The following is a 15124-nucleotide window of genomic DNA, read 5'->3' as shown; positions in this document are numbered from 1 at the left end:
GGAAAGTTTTGCGCATGAGTATTTAGTCAGCTCCAAAATCGATATTGTGATTTCTATAATACTTTTCAATACAATTTCTCGGTAATTTGAACTGAATATGTTAGAATAACCAACATAATCCTGAGCCTTCAAACGATATTCTGAGAAGACGATAGTCTTCTTTTAAAATAAATTTTTAACGATAATAACATTTAATCGTTAATTTCCTATTGGGTTCATTAACATTACAATTACCAAGTGTGTTAGTTTTAGATTGTTGAGGATTGAATGTTTTGGCCAGTACAAAACGGTAGCTGTTTTACCATTTGGCCAAGACCAGATCATCAGTTTTGTTTATTTTTTTTTCACAATCTACCATGTCTAATGTTCGTTCACATATTCTATATTTTCGAATACATTCGAGTTCTATGCAAATTTTCTAAAGTATAGACAAAAATATTATACTTGAGCAGCAGCAATAACCAACGTCTGAGGCCGTCTTTAGATGAGAGAAACTGTTGGTGAATATTCCCCCGCATATACGTGGGGTGTTTAGATTTTAGCCAGAGTAAAGCCTGTGATTTGTTTGGCAGCACCGTTGGCTAAACAAACAAGCAAACACACATACATACATATGTATGTATTCATGTAAATTTGTTTAAATGTTTTTCCTGTTAAGTTGCTATAGTTTTGGCAGTTATTTCTTTTTTTCTCCTGTTGAAAATTTCTTTATTTTATTAAGATTTTTGTATTTTTTGTAGTAGTTGACAATTTACTTTTATTCCCCATAAATGTGTGTATGTAGTAGTATGTTTTGTACTCATGTATCCATTTCCGGACTTAAAATCACTACATTATTTTTGTTTTTATTGTTATTGTCTTTCACTTGTATTGGGTGTATTTTTGGTTGTATGAAGGAAGTTTAATCAGGATTTATAAAATTTAAGTAGGGATGTTATAATGAGATTGTGTTGATGTTCGTAACATCTAAAATCGACTCTACATCCACCTTATGTATACCCATAAGATCTGAATGAAATACGACTCACCACCGACACGCAGTATACGTGCCTTTGCTCAAGTACTCGAGCTATCTAAACTCTTGCCATCGTAATCTCGTTGGGAAATGACAGGTGTCATGAGTCAAGCTCAATCTAACCCCGACAAAGGAAAAAGAAATCACTGGTCGATAGAAGGGGCGGAACCTACATCAGGTGAAAACACCCTATTGATGCTATGAGAAATGCCTTTGTCCCCACAAACATTCTCATCATCTAAAGACTCACCCCAGTGCATTCCTGGACCTCTTAAAGTTGCGCAACCACAGTAGTGTGATTGATTCGGCCACAGCACCTAGGAGACGTAATTCGTTTTACAGCTACACAACTAGGAGAAACTAGGAGCGGTAACAGAAACTTATCCCGAGAATTTATATTTCACCATGAATCAATCTTTTAACCAAACCTTTTCCGCGAATTTGGGTCTAAACCACAGCCACTACGTAGATTCCGAAGGAACTTCAACAAACTGACCAGGCAGGACAAGTCCTGCGGGCAACTGGCGACCCGTAGTACCAGATAATGTGATGTTCTGGTTAGACCTAATGTCAAATCATCCAAGGACTAGCCGAGGAGTAAAAATGTCATCACCAGTTTATAGTCCCGGCAGACTAGAGACACTGGTAGCACCTCTTTACCACAGAATTGCAATACACCAAGATGAGGGTCTTTCATCAAGGAAACATGCGTGATGGTGGGAATAAAAATAGTGCGGTTTTGTATTTTTAGAACTGTTCAATATCAAAATTATATGTTTCTATCAATAGATCCCAAAGGACTTTTAAGCCTGCCCTAGATGTACGTATGTTTGTCTATACTATTTGATCTGATGCTGTTCTTAACTATATGAGCACATATGAGTATCAACACTGTCAATGTATGTATGCATGTAAGTTTTTTTGTTCCAAAAGTTTCATTTTATTTTGTTGTGTCCTGTGTTCTGGTTTTTCTTGTTAACAACATCATGGCAATTCCAATCAATGAAGTTATCTCTGATATGGGAAATTTTGAATTCAGTTTTTTTGGGTGAGTTGTTGTTTTACTTTTTAGTATAATTTTGTTATTGTTGGGTTTGTTTTGAAAGTTAACTCGTTTGAGGTTTTTCGATATGCGTATATACGAATGAGGACTCATATACCTCGTATAAATAAAATGCTTGTTAGTTGTGGGAAAAAATTCATTAGTTAAAAATGTAAGTAAAGTAAGTACATAGTTTGGTCAAGTTTAAAACACACTTAAAACAACATACAGGAACTGCATAGTTACTAGAACTTGAAAAACCATCAACTTGGTCTTAAAGGTTTAACAAAAATAACAACAATAAAATGAAATCAAATTATTTTGCATTATAATTTGGCTATTGGTTAGCAGCTACTGTTGGATTGAAAACGAAAACCAATATTGTGGGTGTTTTACTTGCAATGGGAAATATATTTAAAAGTTTTTATCCATGTTGTATGCAATTTACTAGTCAGAAGATAGACTAGGATTATGGGCTTAATTTAATGCTACAACAATATTTTTGTATTCTAATTATTGGCTTAAATAACAAGTAATTTCGTTTAGATTTAATGGGTATATGCATTTGCTTATGTTTGAAATAAGCAAATTGAGTAAGTAGTCTTTAGTTTTGAAAATAATAAATTTTTTAATTTTGTGGTTTTATATATAGATTAGACATAAAAGCATTTCAATTACCTCGTTATCATGGGGTGGTAGCTGGTGTAGTAATTGCCTCACACGATATTGCTCTCCAGGACTATTGACATATGGCACTTTATCATCCGGTATTTGTGAGAAGTACAAACGAACCTGTAATTAAAGAAAGTTAAGGTAAAATTAATGTTGTTGTATTTATTGAAATTTTGTTTAATTCTCATTTAAAATTAAATAAACATTTGGTCAGTTGTAATTTCAATTTGTAGTCGGAATTAAACCGAAAAAGTAAGAATGTTATATTAGGCTAAGTATTACCGCAATCGCATACAAATAATTAGAAAAATTAGTCAGTGGAAATTGCATGAAAAACGTATACAGCTTCCATAGCTTCACGGAGAAGATGACTAATAAATTAGAAAGTATTTATACTAATAACACATTATTAATAAGATGTTATTTAACTACTTCTTTGAAATCGGAAAAAGTATGTTAATAAGTAAGTGGTTAAAATTTAATGTCATTATCAAGTTTCGCACATGAAACTGTGGACTGTAGGGTATCAGTATATCAGTAATAGATCTTCTATATAACGAAGTCAGAATAAACAAAAATCAAATATAAAGCAAAGTCAATCGTGTTCATATGTAAAGATTTATACTTATTTTAAAGTTTTTTTATACCCTACACCACTTCAGTGGGGAGGGTATATTGTGTTTGTGCTGATGTTTGTAACGCACAATAATATTGGTCCTATACCCACCTTAAAGTATACCAACCGGCTTAGAATCATTTTCCGAGTCGATTTAGCTATGTCCGTCCATGTAAACCTTGTAATCAAACTACAGGTCGCAATTTTGAAGATAATTCAATGAAATTTGGCACATGATCTACTGTCCCAGGGACGAAACCTATTGATAAGGGTTAAGATCGGTCCATTAATTCACCTACCCCCATACAACTCAATCCCTGAATAGGGCTTGTAAACCTTGTAATCAAACTACAGGTCGCAATTTTGAAGATAATTCAATGAAATATGGCACATGATCTTCTATGGTATCGGAGAGAAACCTTATTGAAAATGGTTAACATCGGTCCATTTTTTCACCTACCCCCATACAACTGAACCCCCGAATAGCGCTTGTAAACCCTGTAATCAAACTACAGGTCGTAATTTTGAAGATAATTCAATAAAATTTGGCACATGATCTTCTATGGTACCAGAGACGAAGCCTATTGAAAATGGTTAACATCGGTCCACTATTTCACTTAGCCCCCATACAACTAAACCCGCCGAATAGGGCTCTTAAATTCATAATTATGTGTAATATACTCGTATCGCGACAAAAAGCTGCAAAACCAAGTTCAATACTAGCCTTGATGACCCCAATGAATTTTATAGTTATAAAGTCTCATTTGACCATAGCCCCTATACAAAGCCCCCTTCAAAATTTGACTTAAATGTCCACAATTTTATTTAACAATAAATGGCTTAAGTATATCTGAAACAAGGTACAAATCAACTTAAATTCTTTATTTGAAAACTAAATCACATTTTATTTTGTAACAGGTGTAGGGTATTATATGGTCGGCTTCGACCGACTATAATTTCTTATTTGCTTTTTATTTAATTTATAATTTTACACCCTACGCCACTATAGTAGGGAGAATCAGTGCTGACGTTTGTAACGCACTCACTTCAAAGTATATCAGTCAGCTTAGAATAATTTTTGAGTCAATTATGATATGTCCGTCCATCTGACGAAGTCTATTGAAAATGGTTAAAAAAGGCCACTCACTCGCATACAAAGCCTTTATCTAAAAAAGGCTCTCAGAAAATAAAATAAATCGAGGGACTATGTATATTCAATAGACTCTATTTATGTGTTTTTTTCGCTAGTTCGGGAAGATTTTTAAAATTTTTCTTCTACAATATATTTCTACGACCATATCTAAAACCTTTATATAAAAAGAATTTAAAATTTTGCATTATTTTCACAAATTTATATCAGAAAGAGCTTTTTTTCTACGAAAATTTTCATAGAACCAACATATAGAGAGTTTTTCATAGAAATATAAAATTTTTATTTGATTTAGTATTAATCAGTATTATATTTGATGCAATTTAATGGAGTAAAAGAAACCAAATTGTTGAAAAAGCACCAGATTATAATGTTTTGGTCCAAAATCAACGTTATATGCTTAAACACGTCAGTAAAATTAAACTAGTTAGGTTCATAATGAGCAATATCTCGAAAATTATTATACCGTTTTTATACCCACCATCAAAAAAGATGGGGGGTATATTGGTCATTCCGTTTGTAACACATCGAAATATTGGTCATAGACCCACAAAAGTATATATATTCTGGGTCCTCATTAAATTCTAAGACGATCTAGCCATGTTTGTCCGTCCGTCTGTCTGTCTGTTGAAAGCATGATAGAGTCTGAATGGAAAGAGCTAGAGGGTTGAAATTTCACATAAATATTTCTTATAGATAAGGTTTGTTTGGTATTGGTCCACGTTTTCGGATGGCCCCTGTACAAGTGGCCCCTCGAAAAGCAGCTTTAACAGTCATAACATGTTTAAAAATAATAATAAAGCGATGAAATTCGACATAAGTAAGTTTCTTATGATCCAAAATCACTATGCAAAATTTTATGAGGATCGGTCCATAATTGACCCTACCCCCCATATAAGGTCCCCTTCAGAAAATGACTTTAACGCTCATTAATGGCGTAAAAATAAGAGTGTACCGATGAAATTTGAAACAAATAAATTTAATATGAACCAAATTCTGTCTCCCAAATTTTATGAGGATCGACCCATAATTGACCCTACCCCCTATATAAGGTCCCCTTCAGAAAATTACTTTAACGCTTATAACTGGCCTAAAAATACGAGTATATAGATGAAATTCGACATAAGTAAGTTTCATTCGAGTCAAACGAGGTTTGATGGTGGGTATATAAGATTCGGCATAGCCGAATATAACACCCTTACTTGTTAAATATTTTTTAATTATTTGTGTTCAGTATGTCCAAATTATTAAGAAAACTAGTTTTGTGACAGAAAATTATCCAGAGGGATAGACTTTAAAGCAATTTTTGGAATAGATAGAGAGTTTTCAGAATTAAATTACAGATAGCAACTATTGAATATAGCCCTTCGAATGCTTTTTATTATAAAAACAAATCACAGTGTATATTTATAACTGGTGTAGGGTATTATATGGTCGGCCACGCCTAACTATAATTTCTTATTTGTTACTAATATTTTTCAATAAAATAGAATTTAGATAAAAAACTATAGCTATAACGAATTTTGTTCGTATTTCTTGTAATTTCGTTATGTCAAGGTTTCACTGAAACTTATTTATAACGAATAAGTATCTATAACGAAGAATTTTGTAATCTCCTTGAGATTCGTTATATCAAATTTTGACGGTAGTATAATAATGGGCTTTTCGAGGGGTACGGTTGTATGGGACCGATTTTAATCATTTTCAATAGGCTTCGTCCTATTCATTTATCAAATTAGAAAGAATGCAGTCTTGCTCAGAATATAATATGTTAAAAATAAGCAGAATTATTATTATTATTATTATTATTATAATTATTATTATTTATAGCAATCCTATGAACCAACATTTTCAAAATTCTGTTGCCTGGTGTTATCTGCAAATAATTACAAATTTAAAGAATTTTGTATTCTACCATAAATTACTAAGAAGCAGTTGATACTTTATTAACTGCAAAAACAAAATTGTAAAACAATATACAACACCAAGTTAATTTCTTACACTTTTAACACCAAATGACAATTTAATGATGTGTTTCGTAAATATTCCACCAAATACTTTTAAGACTATTAGCTCATGACATAAAAATAAGAAGAAGAAATGAATTCAATAAAAAAATGCTAAATATACTAAGTACATAAATAAAATCAAACTTTTTATGACAACTCAATATCCTGCTTTAATTTTATTTTTTATTATTTTTTTTTGTTTTACAAAATCCCTAGACCTTATTGGTAATTTAACAACATCAAAGTGACTTTTATATTGCAATGACACAAAAGCGAATCAAAAATATAAAAGACACATACATACATACTCAATAAAATATCATAATATCAATTACAGGATTTTATTTCACACAGATAAAAAAGTAGCAAAAAATCGAAGAATAAAAAAAAACTGGGGAAAATATTTATTTAGTTCTATGTATTTTTAAAAGATTAAAAAATACATGTGTATGAGTTGTTAGCAGACAGACAAAGGACACTGTGACCAACATCAGCATCTGCAGCAGTGATGGTGGCATGATGAATGAAAACGTTTGTAGCCAAAACAACAGCGGCCGACCAACCGACCACTCGCAGTTACAATCCCAGTCACATTCACAGTCCCCAAAAGATTGCAGTATAAATTATTACCGTGAATTGTTCAGTGCTGTAAAATAAATCTTCTGCAATCTTGTTTTTTCTGACTTTTTTCCTCTTTTATTTTCGGATTGTTTGTTTATTACAGTCTGACCATGGCAGGGTTCCTTTTTTTTATTTACCAGTCATGTCAGTCAAATTCAGTTTTTGAATAAATAAAATATGGTTTAGGGTTTGTAATATATTTTTCTCATCTTTCTTTCCTTTGACTTTGGTTTCGTTTTTCATTTGATTTTTATGAGTTAAGGAAAAATTTACAGTCCGTATGGCAGAAGTAATCAAAACAGAAATTTATTAAAAAGAAAAATAACATACAGACAGACAGACAAACAAACAGCATATTTGGTCAATTTAAATAAATCCTTTAATAAGGACTTATATTTGTACGTAAGTCTCACTGTGTGTATTTGTTTTGTTTTTAATAAAAACTCAACTTTGAAGCGTCAAATAAATAAAATGTATGCTTTTTTACTGATTTTGTTTTGGGATATAGAATATTTTATAAGAACAGTGAAAAGTAAAAGTGAACACATATTTACAAATATTAAATCATTAAATAAAACCAAAAAATTCTATTGGAATATCCTTAGGTAGGTGTGGAACAAATATTTCGTTCGTTATAAACACCCCCCGGGGACATGTTACCTTGGTGAAATCTCGGGAAAAAGATGTTCTACCAATACCAATAATCTGCCGGGACTATAAACTGGTGATGATCAAATGTATTCTCGGCCTTTCCTTGAAATAATTTGACATGGGGTCGAACCAGATCACCCTATAATCTGACACTATAGGTGGCCAGTTTCCCGCAGGTCTTGTCCTGGCTGGTCAGTTGGTTGAGGTTCCTTTGGGACCCACGTAGTGGCTGTGGTTTAAATCCAAATTCGCGGGGAGAGAATGTTGTTTTAAGTACTGATATATGCCATGCTATATATGTCTGAATCCTCTCTTCGGTGCTGTGGCCTTCTAAATAGATGTCACTGGGTGATGTGAGAGAGCAACTTATGCTGGATTCCTGAACCCGTGGAGTATTTCTTACTCTTCTCATAGTATAGGTTGGGGAATTTATATTTTGACACTTTGTAGTTGCCAGTTATTCCATAGATTGTTCTTTATGGTCTGAGAATGGAAGTGATGTAAGTTGGTGAAATATCGGGAAAGAAGCCACTGCCCGAGAGGAGACTAGTACTGATTTAGTAGACCTTTTACTTCAGAGAAGTTCTCGGTGATGTTGCCATCTCAACAGGACACATATTGTTTCATGCTACGCGACTTATGGTTGAGGCCCTCTACTCATCTTGTCGGTGCAATTATTGGGTTCGAATTTACTTTGGAAATTCCAACTAACATACAGAGGAATCTTGATTTATTGGTTGGATATTTCGGTCTACCAAATACGTCTTGAGGTGCTGTTGCCGAATCTACAGGGCCATAGTGTGGTTGCGCGAGCTTTAAAAGGTTAAGGAATGCACTGGAATGGGTCATTAGTTGATAAATAATGCAATCTTTCATTACATCTAAAGGGTGATCACCTTCCGGCGTATGATACCGCAAGATTGATTTTATCTGATGTTGGGGTTTACTCTCCTTCTATTGACTTTAGACCAGTGATTACTTTTTCCTTGTCGGACTTTGTCTTGGGATTCCATGCTGCCTGTCATTCCGCAATGGGGCTACTATGGCAAATGATTAGATTGCTCGAGTACTTCAGCAAAGTGCTTGTACATGGACCGGCACAGCCAAGTACAAAAATTGCCACCTGAGTTCTTCATAAAAGGATTAAGGGGTGCATGGTAGACCTCTTAAGTCTTCCCAGTGGATGAAAAGGGCCACCGGGAAATAAAGCCGACAAGGCAGGTGTTCACGTTAAGCACTTAGACATTCTTGTTCGTTATAAATAAACAGTATTTACAAAGCAAACAATATTAGTGTAGCGTATAAATACCATGAATATACAGAAAACTATGAGTTTTTAAGGTTTAGGGGAAGATATCTCGAAGAAGAATGATGATATGTCTGGTGTTAGGCCTTTATTTTAAAGTTTATAGAACATTTTATAATTAAAAGTCGATAGATAACATAATAAACTTTATTAAAAAAGTTTCTTCGCACTATTATCATTTTCAAGCTTTATGACATGATATCTGGAAAACCTTTCAAATTTTCTTTGCCTGTATAATTAAAAATTAAAACAACCTTTCGTAATTTGATCTTCAAATACACATTAAATCACTTTGAATCATCGCTTAATACTGTATGTGGAAATCTTCATCACATACGAGATCTCAAATTCAAGTTTTTATTGCTCATACATATGTATATCCTGTACAAATTTTGTTTATCACTGTACTTCAGCATTTAAATCCCTTTTTTATTGCGTTTACATCCACATGTCAGTAATTCCACTAAACCTCGTTGATTGTAGCATTTAGTGCTCTGGTATTTATTGTTAAATGTATTACTTTTTATATGGCATATGCAGTTCTTTTTCTCATGCTACAACAAATGTGTCAAAAATTGTTATTTAACATATGAAAATTTACACAAATATTTGTATAAAAATTATGTAACAATTATATTTATTATAAAAATTTGAATTACAAAAATAATTTATAAATAGAGAAAACTTATTTAGTGTATCTGAAAGTCTACCTTGATTGATATTAATTATTTTAAGTTATTTTTTGCTGACCAAACAAAAATTTGTCCCATTGAATACTAAAATATGTTTGATGACCAGATAAAAAGAATGTTAAATGGGACATCAACGATGCAATAAAAGTTTCAATTTCGTTTTTGAAAATTAAATTAAAATTATATTGTTTTAAAAAGTAAATTTAAGTCAGGTTTATGTACGTTAAACATAAATCAGGTATTGAAATTTAACTATTATTTTTATTTCATATTTCTTTTGCAGATATCAAAATATCGGCTGTTATATCCATATTCTGGGAACTTATGAAATTATAAGATAATCTACCTTAATCCATCTGTTCGTCCGCTTATCTGTCAATTTCAAGTTCTTAGAAATCACATAATAAAATATAGAGTAATTTCGGACCTTTTTGATTATAAATTATTCCCAGAAACTCCTAGATTAGGTTACATTGAAGAAGAAGGATGCCAGGGAGAGGGATGTCATTTGGTTTAGTTGTGATACTGTTAAAAACTTGTGAATTTTGTGGTACTCGGGAGGACCATCCGTAACATTTATCAAATTTTATTATATTCGTAAGTGGTACATTTTCGAAATGGTGAAGATCAAGAGGTAGTCCTTTATCAAGATAAATATCTTAATCTTCACTCTTGTTAAGCAGGGAAATTGTTTAGAAAGTGTTGGACTGACACTTTTTCGTTTACTTAACATATTGCTCAAGTGTCAGATTTATTTTCTGTAAAAGATAAGGCCAGAATACCTGGGGTATTTCTGAAAGTTATAAATGGTGTTCAAGCTTCCATCATGTTCAAAACTGGAGAACCGTTTATATATTTCGATAATGTTCTGAATTGAATTGGAACAGGAACTGAATGTAATTGAGAAGACAATTTTATATTATTACATTGGAGTTAAGAGACTTGATACTGTCTTCGTAGCTATTAATAGTCGACGTCTCGAGATGTCGTAGAAAAATAGGTCAGACTAGGTAAAATGTCTTTGCAATTAAAAAACACTCTGAAAATAGGTAAGACTAGTTTTTATGATCGCCCTAAATATCCAGTATATTATGAAATGAATGTCGAAGTGCTTTGCCTTTGCCCGTATTGACCTGATTTAACGGTGGCCTTTTTCAACCACTGAGTGAGCTTCTTTGAGGACTCAGCATCTTACACGCAGGTGGCAATTTTTGTACATGGTTGTGCCAGTGCATGTACAAGGACTTTGCTCAAATAGTCGAGCTATCTAATCTCTTTCCATAGTAGCCCGGTTCAGGAATGACAGTTATCATGAGTTAAGCTCAATCAAAACTCGACAAAGGAAAAGGCAATCACTGGTTAGAGTCGATAGAAGAGGCAGACATCAGGTGAAATCACCCTATACTCATCATCTAAAGACTCACCCCAATGCATTCCTTGACCTCTTAAGGTCGCCCCACCACACTACTGAGACCTCTCTGTTGTTTCGGCAACAGGATCTAGGGACGTAAACATAGATTAAATATAGATCTGGTTCGAAAACACAGATCTATATTATATTTAATCGGAATTATTTTAGTGGCCACAAGGACCTACTGTGATAAGTTGAGTATGTTTTAGAGTAAAATCCATCACACTAAACCATGAAGGAAAATCGCCGATAAATTAAATATTAAGGTATTAACAACTCCGCCAATGTCTCAACCAACTCCTCCGCCACTTCAATTGTTACTCCATCCGTTACTCCGACATCTCCACAGATAAAAACAAGGAGCGGTAACAGAAATTTATATTTCAACGTGTATCAGTCTTTTAACCGAGGGTGCTTGGGTTTAAACCACAGCAACTACGTGGATCCCGAAGAATCTCAACCAACTGACCAGCCAGGACAAAGTCCTGCGGCAAATGGTCGCCCGCAGTACCAGATAATGTGGTGCTCTGGTTCGATTCCATGTCAAATCATTCCAAAGACAGGCCGAGGATACATTTGATCATCACCAGTTTATAGTCCCGGCAGACTATAAGTACAGGTAGCACCTCTATACCCCGGGAATGCAATACATCAAGGAAACATGCCCCGGGGGAGTATATAATGAAATATTTAAGACTCCTTACATTCTGAATTGTGAGATTTCATATACCCTTGTCAAAAGTACCGATTTTCCTGGACAATAATAACAGTTCGCCAAAGGTTGATTCCATGAGAAAAATTATAATTGATAAGTATCGTGCCTTCGAAATTAAAAAAATATTTCAAAATTTCAGATATCACTTATTAGCAGAATTTAAGACTTGAATTCGACTTATTACGTGTGTAAAATATAAAATTGAACACAATAAATAAAGTGAGTAAGACAGCGAACTAACGAACAAGAAGCCAATGTTCGTATTCTCTGTCATCGATTTTTTTAAAAGAAACAACCTTTCAACTCCTTATTTGGAAGAACTTATATAAGTAGTTATTTGTAAGCTAGCGTGGTAAGTACTTGCCTCCAATGTCATAACCGTGTTAAAATCATGAGTAAAAATACTAATGAATAAGTAGTGAAAAGCGGATTTTTGCAGCATTTTATCTCATTACTTTTCAATCTAAATTTTTGTCGGGTATGTGTAATATTCCGTTTAGATGAATAAAAAATTCTTACTAATTTCGAGTTATTAATCAGCAATCATCTACTTTACATATAACGTAAGCAGCTTAACTCATCTAAATCAATTTAATCATGTTCTTACAAGAACAACAGTAAAACTATGATCTTACAATATTTTCCTCTGTATTTATTGCTGACATTATATGTTAAACTGATAATTATTTCTCCATTAAAATAGTCTATATTTTATAATTACATTTAGATCATTATTAATCCATCCACTCATATACAAATGGTCGACATTTAAATGGCAAAAAGACAGAACTAGTTTCTGTTGGAAATTGTTCCAATTATCAACTTTTACTGAACTAATTTTTATCAAGTAGTCGTCACATTTTCTTCATCACTTGATTTATGTTCTACAGATCGCCACAGTTGGCCACATTCAAACACAAATACGAGCATCCATTTATAAATACTACCTGTCCGGAATAGTGCGTACGAATGGGGATGTGAAGATAAATTGTATGTGTATGTGAGTGAGATACTAGATAAAAAGATTAATTCAAAAAAATCTCAATAAATTTGCAAACACCTGACATGGAAATATCCACTCGTGCACATTTATTGTACATTTGTACAGACACTGGTGGACGTGTATGGGAATTAAATAGAACATGTAGATTTGAAAAGTACGTGCATAACAATTCCATTGGTGTCAGATAACATTGAGGTCAATGATCATAAATATGCCAAATTGAAGAAGAAACATACCTGATCTGGTCTTAGTCCTGGTGGTACCCAAGTATATTCCTCTAAAGCACAACCACTATCATCATCTGAGTGGGATTGCCGTTGCATATCCAAATGTTGACCTACCAAAAAAGGAGGATGAACACCAGCAACGCCAACACCACCGCCAGTGGGATGATGCAGCAGAGAGGGCGGCGATGGTGATGAAATTGCTGGAGACAGCTGATGTGGTGGTGGCGGTTGTTGTTGTTGTTGTTGCTGTGGATTGTGAGAATGAGGATGATGAGGATGCTTTAGTGACGATGATGAGTATTTGGAGATTGATGAAGATGCCGATGCCGCAGGTGAATACTGTGATGGCTGATGTGGCAATGTATTTGAAGATAATTGTTGCTGTTGCTGCTGATGTTGGTGCTGTAGTTGTTGCATTTGCTGTTGATGCTGTAGATGAGGTGGCAGATACTGATGAGGATGATGGTGATGATGCTGTTGTTGCTGCTGCTGTTGTAGCTGTTGATGTGGTGGTAATGGTGGCAAATGAGATGTCTGTTGTTGTTGTTGTTGATGTTGCTGTTGAAATTGACGTTGCATGGGCAATGGTGATGTTGGCAAACCTGCAACTGCTGAGGGATTGTATAAAGCTCCAGCCGATGAGCTACTTGGCATTGGCCCCGTTGACGATGTTGATGATGACGGTGATGCGACATTGCTGTTGCCAAGATGTCTTAAACTGCCCAATGGTGGTAGAGGCGGTGGCGTGTTTGAACTTGCCGCCGTACTTCCTCCTGCACTTGGTGAAAAGTGACGCGGCAATGTTGGTATTTTTTGTAAATACGACACCTGGGTTAGCGGCGTTCGACTGATGGGCCTGAAAGAAAAATCCCAAGAAAAAACGTGATCAATGTTCGTTTACATATAAAAACAGCGCTTAAAAAAATTTTATAAAAAGATTAATGATGATCAAAACTACGCGTCTGCGACAAGATTAGATAAATTGTCTATTAATTTAAAAGAAAATGAAAATATTTTATCTTGTAATAATTTAAATTTAAATGGTTGAACCATAACAAATTGAAACTTAATTAAAATGTACACGTGAGTAATTTATTTAATTTGATTATAGTAAAAAAAACTAAAACAGGTATTTTATTTAATAAGTTTGAAGGTTTTCAAGACAGAAAATTATTTTGTACAGATTTGTCATATAATGACTTTTAGTTTTATTAATCACAGTTTTATTCGATTAACATGTTTAATCGATATTCATTACAAGTTTTAAGACGTGTATTGAAATTTAATGTATTTTAATTTAATTCTGTATGAAGTTTATCTTTAGGATGTAAGTAAGAACTGGTAGGTAATTAATTTACAAACTATTTTATACTACAAGGAAAAGTGAATCGGTACCATTGACAAACTACACCAGTTAGAAGTTAAATTGGAAACATTTTAGTCTGCTTTATTTATGGGCTACAGAATATTACAAACCCAACCTCTCGGAAATGGTCCTCTACAGAAAACAACATTAAATGTTTAAATGAAACCTCGATTAATGTTCGTGCTCTGGTTATAATTTGGTGTCCCACTGATTTGAGCAGATGGAAGTGCTAAAGTTTTGTTGATTTATTTGAATTCTGTATTAAATTTTATAAATTTGTTTCAAAATTTAATAAATATTGTATATTTTTTATACGTATTATCTTTACAGCTTTCTGTTTATTTGCTGGTTTTAAAACCATTGTTATCGTAATAATTCATGAAGAATAACAGGACATAACTTGTAAAATAAATAAATTGTGGGAAAAATGGTCAAGAAGCAGTAGTTTTTATAGGGTGTGTTTTATCAGCAAACAAAACCTCAAAGATTTAGAAGCTATAAAATTGCATTAAAACATTTGGCCACTATTCAAACAATTTGTATTGAAAAAGACAGAGATTTCAAAGAATAAGATCCATTATGATTCCTTTCGTAAAGTGTGAAGATTCAAAGATAGAGAAATAAACCT

General features: G+C 33.4%; 1 protein-coding gene across 4 annotated transcripts in view; it reads right to left on the bottom strand.

Moving 5' to 3' along the window:
• The window catches only part of LOC119616256 (protein prickle), a 242246-nt gene that overhangs the window by 12668 nt on the left and 214454 nt on the right, over positions 1-15124 (bottom strand). For 3 of the 4 annotated variants that reach the window (XM_037972609.1, XM_037972602.1, XM_037972587.1), the window contains 2 exons: positions 13140-13986; positions 2736-2849 (listed from right to left, as the gene is read on the bottom strand). In XM_037972609.1, coding sequence (XP_037828537.1) covers positions 2736-2849; positions 13140-13986 — 961 coding nt within the window. The remainder of the gene's footprint in view (positions 1-2735; positions 2850-13139; positions 13987-15124) is intronic. The other variant, XM_037972593.1, reaches the window with a different exon arrangement.

Source organism: Lucilia sericata, unplaced genomic scaffold (assembly GCF_015586225.1).
Source record: "Lucilia sericata isolate MDLA Ls3-8-SP2 unplaced genomic scaffold, ASM1558622v1 Contig000002F_arrow, whole genome shotgun sequence".
Taxonomy (NCBI): domain Eukaryota; kingdom Metazoa; phylum Arthropoda; class Insecta; order Diptera; family Calliphoridae; genus Lucilia; species Lucilia sericata.
Note: the sequence above shows the minus strand (reverse complement) of the source record. Positions and strands in the feature narration are given on the sequence as shown.